The 24,180-nt window shown below is 36.1% G+C and overlaps 1 protein-coding gene across 1 annotated transcript; it reads left to right on the forward strand.

Moving 5' to 3' along the window:
* LOC149848082 (uncharacterized) lies at positions 1 to 22,276 on the forward strand. Its single transcript, XM_090018299.1, has 2 exons — positions 1 to 394; positions 22,023 to 22,276. Exons 1-2 carry the CDS (start codon positions 36 to 38, stop codon positions 22,030 to 22,032), a joined length of 369 nt encoding a protein of 122 aa, XP_089874425.1. The 5' UTR covers positions 1 to 35; the 3' UTR covers positions 22,033 to 22,276.
* The last annotated feature ends 1,904 nt before the right edge of the window (positions 22,277 to 24,180 follow it).

A 24,180-nucleotide genomic window follows, 5' to 3' on the forward strand; every position in this document is an offset into this window, starting at 1 on the left:
CAGAAGAGAGAGAGAGAGAGAGAGAGAGAGTCCCCATGAGTCTCCTGAGAAATCTGTGCACCATGTTCAGAAGAGCTCAAGCCTTATCCTCACATGGGTCGTCCTCCTTTCCCCATTCGATGGGATTCCTCCCTTCCTCTTCTTCCCTGTTGTCCCAGCAGCAGCAGTCGAGGGGCATCCGAGTCAAAGTGATCAACGGGAACCTGGAGCAAGCGCTGCAGTTCATGCAGAGGAAGATGATCGCCAGCGGGATGGAGAGACTCATCAGAAGGGCCCCCACCCACCACCTGAAGAATTCCCAAAAGCGGATCCTGGCTCAGAAGAATCTGGAGAGAAGGATCAAATCGGAGGATTTGGCGAGGAAGATGAGGGCCATATTGATCAAGAAAGTCAGGTATGATCGAAAATTTCTACCTTTTGTGAACCATCTTATTGTTTTTTTGTTGGATATTGGGCTTCTGTTGCTTATTAATTGGATGACATGGTTTCTGTGGTTGCCGTTTTGAGTATGAGATTGTTTGTGAGACCACCCATGTTCCTTTTTAACGGTTTTGTTAAGTGGGTAATTGTCAAATGTTCAAGAAAATGTACAAAATGAATAGGAATGAGAAGGGGAACTTCATCTATGGGCGTTTCACCACCTATAGTCTCTTTGTCAGTTGTTAATTCATTCCTCTCGCGCGGTTAAAAACTTAAAATAGTCATTCATTTCTATGCTGAAACCAAGAACTCCATCTCGAACAAACCACTCAACCGAAATCTAGACCACTTATGGGTGGGGCTATCTTGCTACCTCGCTAGGTGACGAACTTGTTCAAAGAAGAAAAATATAACCAACTGAATACCCTAACGATAACTGCAGACTGCTAGATGAAGTCCCTTGTTGTTTACCACGCATGAGTACTGATTGATCACTTTGTTCTAAGTAGCCTATTTTTTTCAAAGGCAAATAGAAATTCGTTCATTACGTCAAGAAATGGTGACCAGGAGTCGCTGAATGACATTCATGAAATAAAATGCTATCAATATTCATCTATCCCCCTGGATCGACCAATCCGAGAGATATTACAGTTTGGACGTTTCCTCAACAGGCACTCACGGATGTCATTCAGAATAGCATAAAGTTCCCACCTTCAATTATTTTCCTTGAAAAATTCCTTCCTTTCTTTCAAACCAGATGTAGATTGCCCACCAGGCTGATAACGACCACAGCTTCCAAATGATCCTCCATCTGTTGTTCCTTCTCAGTTTGGAAGGCTCCACAAGAGCTCTCTGATGCATCCCAAATTAGGGAGAGCTTTAAAGTTATGTCTGGCCAAGCCAGCTGAGAAAAGATTGCATAAAAAAGGCATAAGACCATCATGTGCACAGCCAACTCCTTTGCTGAGTGGCCTATGTAACATATACTAGCTAGTTGCCATCCATTTTTTTTTCTGATTACACTGTGTATCAACCTTACTTGAGGGACACCAACCATGTGAAATTTTTTGCCCTTGGTGAGGGTCCAAAACTTCAAATAGTTCCTTTCAGAGATAATTCAACTCCTGTCTGCATAAGGGTTCTATAAAAGGATGTGGAACTCAAGTATCCCCAGTATAAGATTATATCACAAATTTAACGAAGAATGTATAGGAAATAGCCACTACAAACCCGTTATTGAGAATCATAAAATATGATATGGTTATAGGCACTTTTCCTTGTTTCACCTTCAACTTGACCATTTCAGTCGGGATCATGCTTCCATATGATCCACTTCAATAACATAGTATAAGATAATTTGAATAACATAGTATAAGATAATTTGATGGGCTTTCTATCAACTCAAATTCGCTACATGAATTATCAACAGTTTGCTAATTCAGACGCGCTACATGAATTATTAAACAATTTGCTAAGAAATATTTGGTCCTAAAAAGTTCTCAAGTCCTTCATTTGAAGGTATATTCATCAGTATGTGAGAAATCCTTGGATTTTTCAGTGATTAGGTAAGTAAAGAACATAAAAAGGAGATTTCCAACCAAAGTAGATGTGTAATAATGCCTTAGATTGGACATTCTATATGTATTTAAAATTATGTCTTTGTCATTATTACATACAAAGGAACATTGAAAGAACAACAAATTACAAATATGCCACTAGTCATTATAGATGTCTTCTTTCGCATGCTTCCTTAAACTGTGCATGTTTTTTTGTGGTTGATATAACCATGGCAGTTTGTTCTTTGACATCCAGTGTTTAGTTAAAAGTAACACTTTTTAAAGAGATCAACAGCCTCTAAATCACTACAGACAAGTCTTAGATGGTTTTCATGGTCTTTGAGTTTCTCATGTACAAAGTGTTGATTTAGTTCAATGCAATTTGTTTTACCATGTCCAACTAGATTAGTTGAGTTGGAAACAACACTATGGTTATCACAAGCAAAATATATCTAAAATTTCTTAGCTGTGAGAAAATGGCAAATCATGATTCTTTAGATGCAACCACAAGTACGAGTGGGAAATGAACCGAGCAGCTCATGGCTTGGATCCATCCAGCTCATGAACTCATTCACATTTGGTTCATGTAGCTAGCAAAGTCACAAGCAGCTCATTTAGCCTACACGAGTTGAGCACAAACACAAGGTGTTTGGCTCAGCTCAGTTCGGCTTGAGTGAGCTTGTGTGACTAATCATGTTATAGTTTAAAGTGTAATGTATGTCATAAAATGTAATATACCATAGTCAAATAGAGTAGATGGCTCTCAAATTGAAGGCTTAAGGTTCAAATTCCATTGGTTTCATTGTTTAAAATGCATGTGACTTTTCTGCACGAGCGAGCTTGTGTTTGACTTTTCTAACTCGTGGTCGTACTTGAGCTCGGCTTGACTCGTCTAGACATGAGCCCAAGGCCGAGTCCCAACACCCTTCAATGGTAAACTAGCAAGCTTGAACACTGTGTGTTTGGCCTGGCTTATTTACCAGCTCTAAGCACATGTACTTTGCGTTATAATTGATCATGCATTTATTGCTTTTTGTTCAACTAAAAACCAAATGAGGATCAAGATAAATGCAATCACCTACAACAAATCTCCTAGTAGCTAGATCTACAGTCAATCTGCATTAGGATAAGCAATCACCAGAAGAGATTTTCTGGACATGCTTTTGTAGTATATATGTATATATATATATGTATATATATGTATTAGAGAGAGAGAGAGAGCACAAAATCCTCTATGTATGAAGTTATGGACTGTCAATTATGAATTGAAAAACTAAAACATGTCAAAGATATATAGTTGACTAACAATCAATAATTGGCAAAAGTATAGCTAATAATGTACATTATCGATCTTGTGGATTGACCAAAAGTTGACAAGATCATAAAAAGGGTTGGTTTAGGTTTAAAACCTAGTTGATGTACCCAGAAGTACCCAATATCAGTGCACATGTGAGCACAATACAACATAGATACACGGCTTGGTAGATTGAAGAAAGGAAACACAAATGAGGTTTGAAAAAGAGGAGCATTAGAAAGAAAAGAAATATATAACAAAGGGAAGATTTATTGAGGAATTGCCACTTGCTTCACTTTGCTACCATATAAATAAAACCCTTGGTTCTTTTACTGCCTAGATAAGATGTAGAAAGAAAGGACAGAAAGAGAAACTAAAGGGAGAGGTCAATAATGCCTTTGGTTGATGTCCCAAATGTATTTGTGTTCAAACTTATAACATTACATTCAACTACAAAGAATGTGAGTGCTAAATTGGTAATCTATGTCAGGTGGACACACTAAACATTGTCATGTCCATCTACATATGGCTCACATGATGTACTACACTGAATACGCCATGATGATCATGGACACGCTGAAACCCGTGCCTGAGACAATAAAGCCTGCATCAGGCATGGTATTGATTGTGTCAAATAAAACTTCTGAGAGAGAGAGAGAGAGGTCATTCTCTCCTCTTTTTTCTTTTCACCCTATCACATCTACTTATAGTTTCATTTCATACTTAATGCTGTGTAAGATGATGACATTCAATTACTAAAATGTCCTTACAAGTTAAAATATAAATATGAAAAACACAAAAAGTACTTTAAAAGGAAAATCCTATAATAAAAACTAAAAAGTAAATAGTTATATTTGATCGATATGATGATAGGTTCTTTACTATCATGATGATTTCAATCGTAAATTTAACTTTATTATATTATCAAAATGCCATCGTGTTCACTGTCTGCTCTTGAATTTTAAAATTTGGACATATTAGAAAATACCACATCACTTTTTTATATAGAAATTAAAGCTTTGTGTACACACACATATACACACATGTCACTCTGTCCTAATTTTTACAAAATGAACAAATTTGTATCACATATGTGTGTTAAGTCCATGCACATGTCTGTGTCTTGTAGCATAGTTAGTAAATGTATTGTACCACTAGTATTTTTTCCATATTCTTTCTCTTTTGATGAAATAAAACCATAAAAGATACATTTCCATTATGAATTTCATAAGATGCTTTTAATTATAAACCAACATAATGAAATAAACCATAAGAGGTTTCTTTTCATCCAAAGAATAAAAGAAGCCTGAAGCCAAATTTACAAAGAGTGGTTGAACACTAAGGGTTCATTTGTTTCATTCCCATGTAAAGGAAATGCTTTCCATGAGAATGGGCACACATTTTTAAAAAGTCCTGAAGGCTCAAAAGTCTCATGTGAAAGCTTTCATGGGGGAATGTATGAAAGGATTTACACATAAAAAGTGGTAGGTGGTTTGAAAAAACGGTGGCCCACTTGTACTGGCTTGACACTTTCCCACTATAATGATTTGATGTTTGTTTCATTCATGGTTGGAAAGGATTACATCCGGATTTCCAGCTCAGCACTTTCCCATGAAAGTTGCATGAAACAAACGAAGACGAAGGCTTTGTTTGGGAGCTGGTGTTGGAGAGGAGATGAAAGGGGTGATGGGAGTGGAGAAGAAAATGGGTGATGAGAGTAGAGTTGTCAACTACATCCTTGTGAGGCTGTAGTTGAAAAAGGCCCATCTCCACTCTCTTCTCCACTCCCATCACCCTTCCCATCTTCCAAAACCTGGCTTCCAAACATAAGTGAGCATAAATGGGTTAGGTAGCATTTATTAACTCCCAATTTCCAGCTCCCAAACAGAGTCCGAATGTTTTAAAAAAATTGGTATTAATGACAATGTTGATAAGTGATGGACATGGTCACGACTGATAGTGCTCAAGATTTTGGTGTAGGGTGAGTATCACAAAACCTTGATTCCCTGAGTAATTGCAAGTGATAGTCCCTATCTCCTAGAAAGTCCAACTTGGAGTCCAAGGTTATTGTTAAGCACTTTCTCCAACACCAAACAAATCTGCTGGGTGCAGTTTGAATCCACATTAGCCTAGTACCACAATGGGCACTCTGAGTTAGAGGTGAGTTATGTATTACCAGTAGCCTCACTTGGGGCTTGGCTGAATCATTTGGAGCTGTCTTGATGAGGTGGATGTTGTTGCTCATATGTCTCCTTCTAGGCTAGATTTTACCAAAAGAAACAATCAGTTCAGCCTTGGGTTAGGTGTTTAGGAACCTGCCCAACATAGGTCAAATCAGCATCTTGTGCTCATAGAAACCTACTTGTCTCCAAGCAGCATGAACCTTATTGCACTGCACATAGTTTCCACCTAGTTCAATGTGAATTGGATGGGTCATTACCATAGCCATGCTGTAGCTGGACTTCTCAGTTCTGCTTGCTACTTCATGTTGAGCAATTATATACCCCACCAAAAACCACCAAATGAACTGCCCCCTACTCTGTTCGTTTTGCTTTTTGTCAAGTCAACCAAGACTGAACTTGTAATATTTTTTGTGCATGTTCAAACAAATTGATCTGTAAACTTGGCTTGCAGTAGGCAGGTAACTTCTTGCTGCAATCATTGCATCTTAGGTTGGGGTTAGTTGGACACCAAACTAGATTGATTAGATAAACCCTTTGTCCGCCATGACAATCAGCTAGGTTTTGGTTGTGACTTGGGTATAAGGGGCTTTATTCCCTAGCTTTAGGTTGTTTTTAATTGATCAAGTATGGAACTGTGGCAGCTAATCTAGTTGAATTGGCCACAAAACCTATACAATGCCTTGTGGATGCAATTTTCATACTTGGAACAAATCTGTTTTGGACATCATTCTCTTCCATGTACATGACCTGTTGGAAAATCTTGACTTTTAGCAGGGGTTGAACCAATGATCACAAGTTTGGGTGCATTTGATCTTAATTTATCTGGAAATTTTGACTATTCTAGAGGTGTTTTCTTCTTGGAATGGATGCTTTCTTCTTGCTTTCGATGGTATTGATTTACAGAAGCTACAGGAACACCAGGAGGCATAAATTCTGATGCAATATGGTTTAACTAAAAACAGTGGTAATTCAAACGTGCAAAAGAGATAAATATGAATATTAATCATTAAAGTCAATGAAAAACTAAAGTTATTTTACTTTTTTGAGATAAACAAGCAAGAAACAAAAGCTGAAGTACCAAGCTACACTTTTTTTCAAGACCACTGCTTAGGGCGTGTTTCAATGCCTAGGATCTGAGCTGGCATGGGGATGGCTGATGTGGCATGGGCCCCTTGCCAGAGATTTGAGGCATTCAAACACTGGATATCAAATCCCCTCATTTCATGGATTTGAGATCCCTGAAATAAAGGGAGAGGGAGAGACATCCTCGGATCTTGAGATCCAAGGGATTCAAACACACCCTTAGAGTTTCCTTGAGTATTATTTTCATGGTCATAATCCTACCAAGAATGATAAGTTACTTTTTTGCCCAAAGCCATGAGCTATGGTTCAATTTGGGTAATGTTGCTTCAAAGTCAAAATCCACATCCCAGTTCAAATTGGATCTAGATTGTTGCAATTGTGTTTGGTGCCTTCCAACCACATTTTTCCCCTTGATTGGAGAGGCCCTCATCCTGTATCAGGGCTGTTTTCTCTCTTTTTGTCCAGATTCATGCTGTCATGTGATGTAGGAAGCTTTGAAGCGGGATGAAAAGATCTACGCTACAATCTGTACTTACCCTAGGTTATGCTATGCTAGTTTATGATCTAGACACATATAAGAAATTAACATAAAATTAAATAAAGTAACTAAATATTCATTTGTCCAATACAATGAGTATTTATAGAGAAAAAACAAAGCCCTAATTCTATTACAGATCCAAGATGATTCCAATCCCTTACTAAAACTTCAAAAACACATCCAGAACTCTATATCCAAATTAAATATAAAGAAAAAAGTCCAAAGCAGAAAGTGGATTTAAATGTATCCTCGACTCGGTCATGTCATGCTTCTGCACTACACCACTCTCCCTGAGTTGAGAATGGACTTATCCTCAAGTCAGAATCTTTCATTTACACTTTCTAATTTCTCTCCACCGTGCAAACCATTTAATCAACACAATTTCTTGTTTGTGGCGATTTATTACATGCAACTCAGGGGGATCTAACAATGGTGGGATCAAATTGTCACGAAATGGCATGGAACCCAAGACATTCCAAATCGTAATCCAAATGTCAAAACGAAATACATTTGAATACTAACAAGATAAAAACTAATACAAGTTTTGTGAATAAATGATTTCATTCATAATGAACAATAAAATACATAAAAACTAAATACATAAAAACCTCACTACAAAATGCACTCGAACACTAAAAAATATTTACAACTACCCACCCATATTTATAAAGAAAAGTAGAGGAGAGAAGAAGAGAAAAAGTGGAATAGAGAGGGGAAGTCCTCTCTCGTTAGAGAATGTGAGAGAGCTCCCAACTGCTAGAATTCTAGCCGTTGAGAGCAAGTCAAACTAGCTTTGACTTGACTCTCATATATATTATATATATTTACAATATATATAATATATATTATTATATATATTATTTTAATATATACATAATATATATATATATATATATATATATATTACATTAATCTTAACACCCTCCTCAAACTTCCAATATCTCACAAAAAGTTTGAAATTACAAAAAAAAAGAAACCCATTACACAAAATGTCATCATAAACTTCATCGAGTTTTTCCATTTGGTGCCTCTTTAAGGGGTGCTCAATCATATGCTCCTTTACATAAAAGATCCTCAATATCATCAATTCTTGATATTCTCGAAATGTCTTTAGAATCATCCATACTACCAATATTTGAAGAACCTGTAAAGAGAGCAAAACAAAAGCAATCTAACAAAAAATAACTATATATATATATATTATGGAGAGAGGATAGCCATGCACACAAACATAAGATACATACAAAATATTTTTATGTCAATTTAACATTTTTCAAAATCATTTAAAGTAAGAATTGATTTTGAACGGTCATTAACTACAAACATGATAGTCATTGACAAACTCGACCATAATAAAATAATATTAAGAGAGATGAAAACAATGCTAAAGTTATTTTATGAAAATCATTCCCATATATATCTATCACAAAAGACATATTAATGTATATCAATCATAGATTTTCGTCATTATTAATACTATGAAGAAATAACTCAATAACAAATCATCTTTACATAGTCAAAGATATAAATAAGCATGGATCAATTATAAACAATATTTAAACAATGCATATATGAATGAACCATGCAATAATTCAAAACCGATGAAGAAGTCACATATGGACCAATAACAATAAACAATCTTTCAACAATACATGCTTGGAAACAAGCGGAAAAAAGGATCCCAAAGAAGATACACGCAAATACAATAGGAGTGCCCAAGCACAAGTTTTACCAAAAAGTAATACAAAGTGAGATCAATCTTAAGAGCAATCAAATGCACGCAATAGCCACTATGAGCATACACATAAGAGATTTCACTAATGAAATGCTTAGAAAAGCATGTAATGAAATATGTGGAATTACAAAAACAAAGTGCTAAAGCACATTCAAGTCTAAGCATGGACAACACAAAGATGTGAACACACAATACAAGCACAAAAGTGCATAAGTACAAGTCTATTATGGGATAATACAAAGAGCCAACAAAGGGCAATACAAGTAAAAAAGAATATATATATTTGTTTATTTAATATATGCGTGAAAAAATATAACCTTATGCAAATTATGCAAAATTCAAGGAATAACTCATGAAACTAAAGCATATATAATGCAAAATGCATGAAAATATTTCAACAACCATTTCTCATAAAAGAGCAAATGAGTTTAGAAAAATTGCAATGAGATTTTAAAAATATCATACATCATAATAAATAAATTTCGCAAATTAAAACACTAGTTTGGTCACCACAAGCAATCATCTCCTAGGCCTCCAAACATCAAAATTTAAGTCTATCAGCTACTAGAACCAGAGCACAATTATAAATGTTAACAAGAATCATCTCTGTGACCATGCATAAGCAATAGAGGGCTTCCTGACAATACAAATTAAGCGATCAATCATAAATGTCAACAACAATCATCTTTGTGACCATGCACAGGCAATATAGGGCTCCCTGACAATACAAAACAATTACAATCCACAAGAGGTGCACATAACTTATCTTATAAATGATTGTAAAACTGTAAATAACATCAGTTTCAACGGGTGAACATAACTCACCACACTGATAATCCAAAATCTCTTATAAACAACATCAATTTCAACGGGTGCACATACCTCACCACATTGATAAACAACGTCTCTTGTCTACATAAAATGATACTTAAATAAAAGACAAAAAATGCGAGGACACACGAGGTAAGAGAGTTTGTCATGGAAACACATTAATGTTATCAATAAAATTATCAATTTTAACTATCTTTCGAAACACCATGGTTTCAAAACTAGATAGCCATCAGAGATAAACAGAGTTACAATCATCCATTAATAACAATGGTCATACAATAAATGAGTGATATAGCACACTTAGATCTAGAGATCAAAGAACTCTCAGTTAGAGCTAAACCATAAGTTGACAATCTAAACTGACATAAAACGAGGTGTACACAACTCACCCCAACATCTTTGAATAAAAAATAATAAGGCCAAGAGAAATGATGCATCATATAAAATTCTGTGATGGACACAACAAATGTCATAAAAAGACAATAAATACTCATGGAAATCATTTTTCAAATAGGTGAGTTCATAAAAGGAACCGATTTGAAAAGACAAAGTTTCAAATCAAAAGTCCAATAAAGAAGATGAAATCTTAGAATGAATGTAGTGCAATCATATGCCCAACAATATGTCCCATGATAATTTTTACAATCTTTAATAAGCAAATAAGAATCATGCTTTGTATAAGCAATTCTTCATAAATGAATTCATAAATCCACCAATCAAGGAATAAGTGCATTAAGGCACATCACATACAAATGATCCAATAACTCTCAAAGAGATGACAAGAACAATATATATGATAAAAAAAGAAACTTTTTAGATTTAAATCATAAGTCTACTATGAGACAACAATGACATGTAATATTAAGAAAATAACACATGTAGAGATTCTCGAAAAACTATTTATAAACCCAAAATCTTACACAATTATCACTAATTATGAATACTCAAAGCAATAAGATAATCTAATAACTTATAGCCACATAGGCTATACAAAAGATATGAATTTTAATACTACATACTAAATATGACTCATAATGCATCAAATATAAACCTTCTAAGGGGCACAAACACAAGAACCTACTAGATGGCAAAACACAATCCATAAGGAGAAAACAAGTTAATATTATCACATACAAAATGCATTCAAGTATATGTGAACAAAGCATCCATTGCAAGAGTCATTTGTAATATGAATGACAAAGAGAAATGAACACAAGTCATATATAAAAATATCCCAAGATCATTCTCAAGCATAATCAATCAAGGATCTTTTTCAAAGAATTAATTTAGCACAATGAGAGCAATATCTTAAAGTCAATCATTGAAGCCACATAAAAACATGGGACATGAGCATGTCGATATGAGAGCATACAAAATATTCATGGTATTACCAAAGAAATAAAATTATGATGACTCAAGATATACATTATACAAGAATTTAAATTTCTTAAGGAACACATTTTTAACATAAAATTCGCATAATATACCTAATAATCATGCTTTGACACATGCATAAGGGCACTAATGATTATTACGATAAAACAAAATACATACAACAAAAAATTAGTATTTTTCAAATAACATGAAAAACATATAAGCATAGTATTTAAGATTTTAAAGAAAATCGCATACTCTTGTAAAATATAATTTTCATGACGATATTTTTCAAAAAATATACATATTATTAATCAAAACATATATTTCATGTAACATGCTTACACAAAAACATATATCAAAATTCAATAATTTTTCACAAGTTGTAATTTTAATTAACTTGAAAACATATTCATTTTTAACGTATTAATAAATATCTACTATATTTCAAACACATTTTTTTAAAATATATACCATAAATATTTAAAGTAGAGAATCCAAAGAAAATACATACCGGAATACGAGAGTCTCGAGTCCAAGCCGTTAATCAATTCAAATATTTCTTTCGAAGCAAAAATACGAACAAGATACCAAGACCAAGATACCTTGCTCTGATACCATGTCACGAAATGGCGCGGAACCCAAGACATTGCAAATCGTAATCCAAATGTCAAATCAAAATATATTTGAATACTAACAAGATACAAACTAATACAAGTTTTGTAAATAAATGATTTCATTCATAATGAAAAATAAAATACATAAAAATCTTACTACAAAATGCACTAAAAAACACTAAAATTTTTCTATAACTACCCATCACTCTCACACCTTACAAAGGCACCCACCCATATTTATAGAGAAAAGTAGAGGAGAGAAGAAGAGAAGAAGTGGAATAGAGAGGGGAAGTCCTCTCTCATTAGCCGTTGGGAGCAAGTCAAACTAGCTTTGACTTGACTCCCATATATATTATATATATTTACAATGTACATAATATATATTATATATATTATTACAATATATATATAATATATATATACTTAATTACTTATATTACATTAATCTTAACACAAATTTACAGAAGATCCAAGTAGAAAAAGTAAGTGGACCCTATTGTTTATTGCTTGAGCCCTTCACAAGGCTTCCATTTGCATCATTATGTCATCACTGCTGAGCTTGATCAGCAGTAATGGTGGCACATTGAGCTGGATTACCAAATGTAGATTCATCTTATATGATATCATTCCTACATTTGTGGAATCGGACCCAGATTAGGTTGACAATAGTGAGGATGTATTCAACAGATTGTCTTGGTAACATGAATAGTTTAGTTTGAGTACATGGTTGCTTGTAACAAAATATAGGTGGGCATTAGCTTAGATTGATCACCATAGAACCTGGTTGATGGTGTTGCTTAGGTATGGGTTTGAGGAAAATTGACTTGCTCTACAGTTTTGCATTGGGAGCGAGCTGTATGATTAATATCTAGTTGGAACTAGGTGGTAGCAATTCTTAATTTTCCAAATTGGTTGAAGATCCATAACTTGTGTAAGAAGCAGGTTACATGTTCCCAGTGGAATTATGTTTGTAAATGTGGTTTCCTAAGGTACCTTATGGGATGGTATTAAAAGAACTGAAACTCGATAAGTTAGTTTTGATTTATTGATTGTTTGTTTTACGGGAGTAGGATACCTGAAACTCAAATTTCCACCCTATCTTTTCATGGATTTCACTAGTTTTGATTCTAATTTATTTGGTCTATAGTTGCGAAAGCGAGAACCAAAATCGAGTAGAACTAGAAGCAGTTATTAAGAGGATTTGGGAAGCGGAAAGTAAATAGGAAGTAGTATGGAGAATCATTTTGGAAACAATATGTGAAATCATTGAACACAGAAAATGTGATTCTTGAGAGAATCCAATTCCCATGTTAAGAGAATTGGGATTCTTGAACGTATGCATTGGATGCCTAAGGGAATCGGGATTCCCAGTCATAGGAATCTTGATTCTTCTCATGGGAATCAGGATTCTTGGGACATGGGAATCGTGATTCCCTTATTTAAGAATCAAGATTCTTACAGAAGGGAATTGCAATTCCTAATCGCTTCCACTTTGTGGTTCCTAGGGCACACATGATTTCTACTGTTTCTAAGTGCTTCCGATATCTATGGTTTGATCAGTGTTCTGTTGATCCAATTTAAAATGGATCAAAAATCTATTTTTTTTGTCTGCCTTTCAAAAAAAAAATCTATTTTTTGTTGCACTGTATTGCTTCACCTCTCTAGGTTAAAAGCTTGTTTCATAGTTATGTGCTGTGGTTAACTTGTAAATGCCAGATTATAATGGGTTAGGCCATGTTAAATGTATTTGTTTTTCATATGTATACATATATATTAATATGTATATACATCATATGGGTATATATATTAGTATGCATATATATGTTTTTCCTATAGTTTGTATTTTTCTTTTCTTTTATTATTTTTCTAGTTTGTTATTTTTGTAACATGCATGCCCATTGGGGGCATTTTTTTCCCAGCTTTTCTAGCCGTTGGGACTAGCCCAACTAGCTGTTGGGCTGGTAAGGCCTCCCTTCTTCCTCTTGTTGTATAAATATATGGGAACCTCACCCATATATTTTATGCTTTTCACGAGCATTCTTTGGTGAATAAAATAATATGTTTTTATATGCTGTTCAGCCCATTAGTAGCTTGTGTACTTGTGCTCTTAAATTCTTGTTCTTAGCCTTTGTGGCTTATTGTGTATTACCCTTAGCGGCCTTGTATTTGTGCACATTTGAAATTGTGTTTGTGCACATTCTTTCATTACAGGTCGCACAATAAAATGTCACACTAAGAGAGTTATTTATTAGCTTAAATAGGCCTCAGGAGTTTGCCTGAATAGATTCCTTAATTTTCTAGTCTCATGAGTTCAATGGAGTCCAGTAGGTGTCTCGTTGGGTTCGTGTCTGTCCTTATAGTATTATTTTGATGCAGCAATGATGTTATTATGGGAAATTCATGCAGCTATTTTAGGAAGTGTAACAACTTAATTGCTAATTCTATTCAGAAGGTTTGAGGCACTTGGGATACTTCCTAGTGCTGTTCACCATCATTTTGATTCATTTATTATCCCCCACCTGCCAGTGCCCAAGTATGCCATCAGTTTACTTGAATGAAAAAGCATAACTCCTGCTATGATGAATGAAGACCTTCAAGCATGTGATGGTAAACCAATTCTTAATGGATCACAATATCAGCACATCTTTTGTGTATTTCACTCTCTAACTTCTACCTGCCAAGACATTATCTTTGCTCAAATTTCGAAATTCATGTATGCTTGATGTAGCTATCAGTGGTTTACTTGTTATTCTTTCTCATTTGGTGAACATCACCTTATAGAGCAGCCGAAAGGATGGTTACTGCAATGCCATCTCTATTACTCTGGACCCTGTTCAAAATGGAAAGACAAAAATGTGGAGATCTAGTGGCGTATCTTGTCTGCACAATGACTGAACACTCATAAGTTCATGGTGTTAAAATATATATATATATATATATATATACATATACTTATATATATATATACATCCGTATATATATAAGTATATATATACATCCGTATATATATAAGTATATATATACATATATGTATATATATACATATTCTATTCTATTGAAATACCTGATAGGGGTATTCTTGTAATTCAGTCAATGTACTTTTTTATTTTTATTTTTTCCTTTTTTACTTTTTCCTTTTTTGTTTTTTTATTTTTTTTTATTTTCTTTCTTTAGGATGACCACAAGGGGCCCCACTCTTGTAGTCATTGGGGCTCCAACGGTCAGATTTCTGACCGTTGGAGCTCCCAACGACTACAAGGGAGCCCCCTTGTAGTCTCTTCTTTAGTGCCTCCCTCCTCTATAAATAGAGGAGGTGTTCTCCTTCTAATGTATGGGTTTTATACCCCTCTCTTCCTTTCTTCAATAATATTCAACTTATGACTTTAAGTCATTTCCATATTTGAGAGTTTTTGTGTGTGCACATTCGGTGTTTGTGTTTTTGGCTCTAGTGGTCACTCTTAAAGAGTGACACTTGCTCTATTGGTGCTTCCGCCTCTTTTCATTACATGGTATCAGAGCTCGGTTGGTGATTGGCCTTTTCTTTGCAACGTGTGACTCATTTTTTTTTGAAGAAAGGAAGGACTTGTTGGTGCCGATGGAACGTGACTCTAAAGTGGAGCTTTCTTTTAAGCTAAATGGGTCCAACTATCTCATGTGGGCCTCCGCTATGGAAAATCATCTTAGAGGTAAGAAACTTTGGGGTTTTGTTATGGGAACTACTTCCGAACCCTCTCTTGTTCTCACCAAGATCGAAAATGAAGTTAAAAAGGCTTTAGATGGCGATGAGCGCATCAAAGCTATTAATGATCATCAATCCAAAATTGAGGATTGAGAAAGTAACCATGCCAAAATCTTGGCATGGTTTATGAACAATGTTGACCTTAAAAATTGTGCTAATATAGTCAAATTTAGAAGGGCCAATGAGGCTTGGTTTTTCCTTAAGGGTATGTATACCCAAAAGGATCTTGCTCGACAATTTTTTTTGTCAAGAAAAAATCCGTTCCACCAAACAAATGGACATGAGTGTCCGGGACTATTTTAGCTCTTTAATTCCCCTTTGGGATGAACTTGCTCTTCTTGAGCCTAAGTGGGTGGCTCCGGAAGATATTGAATTAAGGAGGGAACAAATTGAAAAAGAACATTTCTTTCAATTTCTTCATGGTCTTCGCCCGGAGTTTGAACAAGTAAGGGCATCTCTTCTTCATAGAAGCAAAGCCTTACCTATTGAAGATGCCCTCGCCGAGATATGTCAAGAAGAAACTCGACTTGGCTTAAGCATCAAGAGTGATGAAGTTTTGGCCGTTACTAGGCCCAGATCAAATGTTAAAGCGTATAGACCTCCCCATTTTAACAAAAATAATAATGGGCCTAGAAGGGGAATAATATGCCATTATTGTAATGAACCGGGTCACATTAGACCGGCTTGTCCAAAACTCAAAGGAAAGGTTGCCGCGGTTGGGGAAACTTCTCCGAAGAAGGAAGAAAGTACCAAAGAAGGAGATATCAAAGAAACTCTAAATCACATCTCCGAAGTTCTCCAACATCTTCTCAAGACTTCTCCTTCAACATCCGGGGCCGCCATTGCCTACTCTTCATCTCCTCCAGGTATGTAGATACTAGACTCCGGTGCTTCTTTTCATATGACATCTCATAAAAATTCTCTTTCAAATATTTTTTCCGAACCTATATCTTCTTGTGTGTCAACGGCCGATGGTACATCACTAAAAATTGAAAGTATTGGATCACTTGATTTCAAAAACTTTTTTGTTCCCAAAGTTAGAATCGTTCCTAAAATAAATTTAAATCTTTTTTCCGTATCTCAAATCACCGATCATGGATGCCAAGTCTCTTTCTCACCTAAGGATTGCACCGTGCAGGATCTCCAGTCAGGGAAGCTGATTGGGCAAGGCCATAGAAGGGGTGACCTCTACTTTATGGATTTTTTGACTCTTCCATCTAAGCCATCGTGCAATCTTGTAAAAGACAAAAGTATTGGAATATGGCATGAGAGACTTGGCCATCCAAATTTTGTAAAAATGTCCCTTTTTCCGTTTTTGAACAATACTTGTAAAGACAATCACATGACTTGTAAAGATTGCATTTTTGGGAAATCTAAAGCTATTCCATTTCCACAAAGAAGTTACTTTACCACTCAGCCATTTAAACTTATTCATTCCGATGTGTGGGGACCTTCCCCTATTTTGTCTAAAGGAGGTTTTTCGTATTATGTAGTATTTATTGATGATTTTACTCGATTCACGTAGATTTACTTCCTAAGTCGCAAATCCAAAGTTTTCTCTTTCTTTAAAGAATTTCATGCAATGGTCAAAAACCAATTTTTGGGAAATCTATCTATTCTTAGATCCGATTCGGGAGGCGAATATATGTCCAATGATTTTCAAAACTATTTGAAAGAAAATGGAATTTTCCACCAACGTTCTTGCCCCAACACTCCGCAACAAAACGGACTTGCGGAAAGAAAACATAGGCACATAATAGAGACTACAAGAACGTTATTAATCTCAAGAAACATTCCAAAATCCTTTTGGGCCGAAGCGGTTCTAACCTCTACATATCTTATCAATAGAACTCCTTCGTCCTCTTTGAAAAATCTTTCTCCATTTGAAAAACTTTACAATATTTCTCCCGATTATAAAAGACTAAGAATTTTTGGATGTAAATGTTTTGTTTTAACTCACAAGAATGATAAACTTTCCCCTAGGGCTATTGAATGTATTTTTTTAGGATATGGCGAAAAACAAAAAGGGTATCGATGTTTTGACATACTTAAAAACAAGCTTTATATCTCTAAAGATGTCACATTCCTTGAAGAGGAAAGTGGTTTTTTCGCACCAACCGAATGAAAATATTGATTATTCATTCTTATTTGACTTATTGCCTAAAGAAAACATCATAGATGATCATATTGATCCTAATGAATCCCTTAGTGAAGATCTTGTTGAACATCCAAGCGATGATCAAAACTTAGAAGAAAATGTTTCAAGACAAATTCAAGTCTAGTCTAGAAGGAATGAAAGGAATCCTCCTTGTGCCCTTGAAAAATTTTCCCAAAATGAGTCCATCGAAGAGACTTCTCAAAGAAGATCAAATCGGATTTCCAAAATACCAAATAGATTTGTTTCTTATGATTCTTTTTCGCCTAACTTTCGAGCATGCCTACTTGCTCTTCACTCTTTTCATGAACCATCTCATTACAATGATGCTAAGCAATATGCTCATTGGAATGAAGCTATGCAACTTGAACTTAATGCTCTTAAAAAGACACAAACTTGGGAAATCATTGATCCTCCCAATGGCAAGAAACCCATTGGATGTAGATGAGTTTTTAAAGTAAAAACTAAGAGTGATGGTTCATTGGAAAGATATAAGGCTAGGTTGGTAGCCAAGGGATATGCCTAAGAGTATGGGGTAGATTATGATGAAACCTTTGCCCCCGTTGCTCGAATGACTAGTGTTCGAGCCCTTGTTGCTATAGCCGCAGTTAAAAAATGGCCAATCTTTTAACTTGATGTCAAAAATGTCTTTTTGAATGGTAATTTAAATGAAGAAGTGTATATGAAACCGCCTCCAGGTATGGATTTAAATGGAAAAATTTTGAAATTAAAAAAGGCTTTATATGGTATTAAGCAAGCACCTAAAGCTTGGTATGATAGGTTTAGTAACGTATTAATAAATTTAGGATTTTCTTCTTGTTATACTGACACTGCTCTTTTTGTTAAAAGGACAGGTGACTCCATTATTATGCTTCTGCTATATGTTGATGATATGATCATTACTGGGAATGACAAAAAGGGAGTAAATGATGTAAAGTCCATGTTAAAAGAAACTTTTGATATGTCTGACCTTGGTTATTTGAGATATTTTTTAGGGATTGAAGTGGCTTATTCCCCGCGAGGATACATCTTATCTCAGATGAAACTAGCTGCAGAAATTTGTGCCAAATCAGGAATATCTGATGAAAAGAAAGTTGAGACTCCCGAAGTCATTAATGCAAAACTGAGACTTGAAGATGGTGTTCTTCTTGAGGATCCAACCCCCTACCGTCAATTAATCAGATCTCTCACCTATTTATCCATCACACGTCCAGACATAGCTCATGCGGTTCATGCAGTAAGCCAGTTTCAGCATGCACCTACTTCGGTTCATATGGCAGCCGTATTGAGAATTGTCAGATATATCAAAAATACTATATCAAAGGGACTCTTCTTATCCTCTTCCTCCTCTCTTGACTTAACTGCTTTTACTGATGCTGACTGGGGAGGAAATCCCAATGATCGTATCTCAATAACGGGTCTTTGTATTTTTTTAGGTGAATCCCTCATTTCGTGGAGATGCAAGAAGCAGCAAAAGGTTTCACTGTCATCCACTGAAGCTGAATATCGGGCCATGGCAATGACAACTATGGAAATCGTATGGCTCAGAAGTCTCCTTGCTGACATGGGCGTCCCCATTTCCACTCCCACCAAGCTCTGCTGTGACAACAAAAGTGCGATTTACATTGCTAGTAATCACACCTTTCATGAGCGGACCAAGCATATTGAAATGGACTGCCATTATGTTCGAGATGAATACCTCAGAAGGACTATCTCATTACCATATGTTACTTCAGAGCATCAACTAGCTGACTTCTTCACCAAGGCGCTCCCAACTCCACGATTCATGTTTCTCCTTAGCAAACTTTCGATCTTCTCTCCGTAAAGTTTGAGGGGGCGTGTTAAAATATATATATATATATATATATATATATATACATATACTTATATATATATATACATCCGTATATATATAAGTATATATATACATATATGTATATATATACATATTCTATTCTATTGAAATACCCGATAGGGGTATTCTTGTAATTCAGTCAATGTACTTTTTTATTTTTATTTTTTATCTTTTCTTTTTTCCTTTTTTGTTTTTTTATTTTTTTTTTATTTTCTTTCTTTAGGATGACCACAAGGGGCCCCACTCTTGTAGTCGTTGGGGCCCCAACGGTCAGATTTCTGACCGTTGGAGCTCCCAACAACTACAAGGGAGCCCCCTTGTAGTCTCTTCTTTAGTGCCTCCCTCCTCTATAAATAGAGGAGGTGTTCTCCTTCTAATGTATGGGTTTTATACCCCTCTCTTCCTTTCTTCAATAATATCCAACTTATGACTTTAAGTCATTTCCATATTTGAGAGTTTTTGTGTGTGCACATTCGGTGTTTGTGTTCTTGGCTCTAGTGGTCACTCTTAAAGAGTGACACTTGCTCTATTGGTGCTTCCGCCTCTTTTCATTACACATGGCACTAACTAGTGCACAACAGGGTGGGGGCTGTTAGGATTCAGAAACCAAGCTTATTTTTGTAATATTATGTTTTAATAAGTTTATTTGCACACATGTTGGTTTTCACCATGATTATGTATGTAACCATAGTTTGTCTACAACTCTAGATCCCAAATAACTCTTCATGACTTTCACCTAAAAATAAACAAATGAAATCTTCTTTTGGTTGAGGATCTTTCATGCTCTTTCAGATCCCTTTTCCTTTTCTCCCCAAGTTCAAAGCTTATCAGCTACATAAGGACATCCGCACATCAGAAGTTTGTTAGGTAGGACCACAGAGGGACAGTTGCCAAGAAGGTTGCTTCAAAAGCCTGATGCTTTAGATGAAGCACCCTTTTATATAATAGAAAGCTTGCTTTCCCCAATATGAGAATAGAATTTCATCGATATAGAAATTGTGCTTTCCTTGCTAAAGGAATTGTACTTTTTCAAAAGTTGTCTGTTCCCTATATTCTTCATGTGTGATGAATATGTTTTGTTAAAAATGCTGAATAAATTGCATTCAAGTAAAAGAATACATTTCAACTTCTACTTCTGTGTTACTTCCTACTAACTTCATTGCTGCTTCCTGCTTCTCCTAATGTTTACTAAATGCTTCATGCTTCACACATCGGGGGGCTTTTAAACACTCTCTTGCCTCCCATACATCACTTCTCAAACCTACTTCTTACTCTGGCAGCTATGGCCGCACCTTCAGGATGGCTACAAGTACTACCTCTATTTCTCAGATATCTAGTTTATGAAATTTATGGTTTTCTGTCTAGCTAGAAAAGATCATTGGTTATTCAATTCCCAAGGTTGCAGTTTAAAATACCCACTTGCAAATTGTTCACACACAGACAGGCAACACAGTTGTTCTGCTGGTAAGAACTAAGCAGATTGCCATCCATTTGCCAGCTTGTTTGAGCATGTATCAACCAGGCAAGTTGAGCTCGAGGGGAACATACCTAGCTGGTCAGCCAAGCTGGACTTGGTGCATGATTGGCTTCATTTGAACTTGCATACATTTTTGATAAATGTATGTATATTATGTTTTCACATGCTTGATGATTGAAAATTAATGTGTCTGAGTTTGTCCATTTTCATGTTTTTTTGTTGGTTTATGGTTGTTGAAGGTTACTCATCCTTTTCTTTATTTGATGGCTTAGCACGTATGGACTTGATTCATAACCATTACAATATTTCCTTAAGTTATATCTTTGAGAGGAGCTTATTCTGAAAGTACAAGTGCTGGTCTGTTTGCTGTTCCCTAATTATCACTTGATTCCTAAAGTTATTCAAACTTAAACCTCCTATTTTCCTATTTGATCCACCCAGTCCTATATCTGGCTTGATATGAATATTCACATCTAATGGGGAGAACCAAGCCAGTAGCTCAAGTTTCATCTCTGCCCATGTGGTCCAACTCAAGCTTATATGTGCTTTCTTTAGTGAGCTGCAAGATAAGCTTAAGCGGCTAAAGTGTTTCTGAATGAGCTAAATTTGAGCAACCAGATGCCATGCTCTGCTCGTTCACACATACCCCTGTAGGCGCAACATATGAACTAATTTTGTTGTTTTGTTGTTGTACAATATGATAAACACATCGTTATGTTCTGAAAACTTGATCTCATACATTTGAATTTTCCTTTATTTCCTCTCCCTATGTTAATAACCTTTTCTTTATGTTCTCTTCCCTTCTAGATTAATCTGAGATAGTTGGGAACTAGAGCCCTAGTGTCCTCCGAGTCTGAAGCAGTGGTTTTTTCAAAATCCAGTCTAGCATGAACACAACCAAGTGAAAAAACTGTCATGCCAATTGTCCCTCCTTTTTCTTTCTCATATCTTGTAGTGCTTGGAGCAAGCATTTGGATTTGGAGGCGCTATATTCATACCTGTCACCCATCATTTTGATTAGTGCAATAAAGACTGGCTTGGGAAAGTGAAAAAGGAAACTGGAATATCAGGATGCTATAAATTTTCTCTTCAAAGATCTGATATTGTTTCATGTGTACTAATTTCTCTTCCTCATATTCTACTCTTTGGATTGTGAATGCTGCAGGGGACTTTGAGGATACTTCAGAGGGCTTGAGCGAGATAATTTGGCAGATCAAGTGATGAAGTGCTTTCATTTTTTCAATCTTCTATACCTCAGTAAAGCAATTCTGTCTTGTGTCCCATTTTCTTTTCCTTGTTTCCGTTTTGTAATCCTTTCAGGATGGGTAAGGATATTTGCAACACATGCTAACTAATGACTTGGCTTCAATTGGGTGGATGTGTGAGTACAATCTAAGCTGCTTAAGTCTATTTATGAAACCAGCTAGTGGTCTAATCGAACTGGCCAAAGTCGCGACAATTAACCCAATGGTGACTGAGGGCCGTTTGTTTGTCACGGAAGAGGGTGCCATGGTGACCTCTTCCACAGTTTCCTCTTCTGCTGAAAAGGAACCGGACCCCGCCCCCCCACACAAATGGAACTGTTTCCGCAGAAAAGGAGGGTCCAGCGTGTATTTTGGGCTCCTTTTCTTTTCCTCACAGAAACAGTTTCCGTTGTTTGTTTTGCCACTGTGGGCCCCATGGAAACACATGCTTGTCCGATGCGTTTCTGCAGAAAGCTGGGGCTTTCTGTGACAAGCAAACGCCCCCTGAGTGTGCAAGTTTAGAGATACAAGTGAAGAAACAGATTGTCTACATGTTGTGGCATGCTAGCAATTTGTCTGAAGTCTTCCACGGACTTTGTCAATGTGAGTAATGCACTCAAGTTGTGGACTCAGCCAGCATGAAGAATTGAAAATGAACTATTGAATCACTCTTTACAATAACCGTCGCTTCCTCAACCCCGTGACTCCCTTTCTCTCTAAGTTGGCGAATCATTTCCACTTCTGGTGCATCCTCTCATAAGAGGACCATTTTCCCATCTTGATAGTTGCGATCACGTGGAAAAACAGTTCTTGTGACGATCATTCTCTCAAAACTAAAAGGGAAAGATTCTCTTTTGGGTGTAATCGAATGTGTCCTAAAATAAGCCTCGATTCGAATACATGCCTTTCTAAATTAGGATGGCTACAGTTGATTGAAGCCAATGAATCGCTTTCTGATTCTCTGATTTGTTGCAAGTTGCAACTGTGATTTTGCTTTTCACTGCTCAGGATTTTGTTCAACTAGTGCAATCGTGACTCAAGACACACTATGATATGCGTGCATTGGTAAAATACAAAAAGAAATGCCTGGCATTCCTGGAAAACTTGGCGTTTATTATGACCGTATGTGTGTCTAGCTGTGTTCCAACTCTATCGTTAGTAGAGTCCATTTCAATTATTATTAGCATATTTCTTAAAACCAGAGAGCTTCCAAATCATTCTTAGCTCTCTCTCTCTCTCTCTCTCTCTCTCTCTCTCTGCCACACAATGCAGTCAGCTTGTGGATACAGCACCATCTCTCTCTCTCTCTCTCTCTCTCTCTCTCTCTCTCTCTCTCTCTCTCTCTCTCTTTCAATGCAGTCAGCTTGTGGGTACAGCACCATCTCTCTCTTTCTCTCTCTCTCTCTGCCACACAATACAATCAGCTTGTGGGTACAGCACCATCTCTCTCTCTCTCTCTCTCTCTACATGCTCACATAATTTGCTCCTTGCTATCTGGTGATGGTCCTCACTGGTGTTCCTTCAAACAGACCTTGGGTTTAAATTCCATTCATGGGCTGTTTCCCAAGCTTGCTATAAAAAAATTACAATAGAATAAATAAAATATTGCTTGTGCTTACCCGTGGTTTTGTCAAACATGGTGGCTGTCAATTGTTGGATCCTGGTGATAGAAAGTAATAATGAGTCTACTAAAAGCTAAGCTGGTGATAGAAGTAATAATGAATGTAGTAGATGCTAAAATGGTGCTCTATCACATAGAGTACACTTTATGCTTCCCATGTTTGCTGTGGTTGGTCTATAGTTCAAATATCAGGGATCTCCCTATCTGGATTTGGAGGTCCTGGTTTCAAGCTCCCACTACTTGACAAGGGAAACCTATTCCTTTACTTTTGAGGATGTAAGCACTGATAGCAGTAGTGAGAGCAACACAATGGTGGTGGCCATATACTATTTCCACGCACAAATACTGCCCCTACTATCTTGATTGCTACCGAGCGGGGCTCCGCTTGTCTGGCAGGAGCAGTTAGTGCATGTCACCTTATGTTGGGAGGTTGCAAGTTCGAACCCCAAATGGTATAG

This window comes from Nuphar pumila, chromosome 1 (assembly GCF_984573655.1).
Source record: "Nuphar pumila chromosome 1, dmNupPumi1.hap1.1, whole genome shotgun sequence".
NCBI lineage: Eukaryota > Viridiplantae > Streptophyta > Magnoliopsida > Nymphaeales > Nymphaeaceae > Nuphar > Nuphar pumila.

What these genes read in the sequence shown, in the direction of transcription:
- LOC149848082 (XM_090018299.1), top strand. Translation starts at nt 36, where the DNA reads ATGAGTCTCCTGAGAAATCTGTGCACCATGTTCAGAAGAGCTCAAGCC.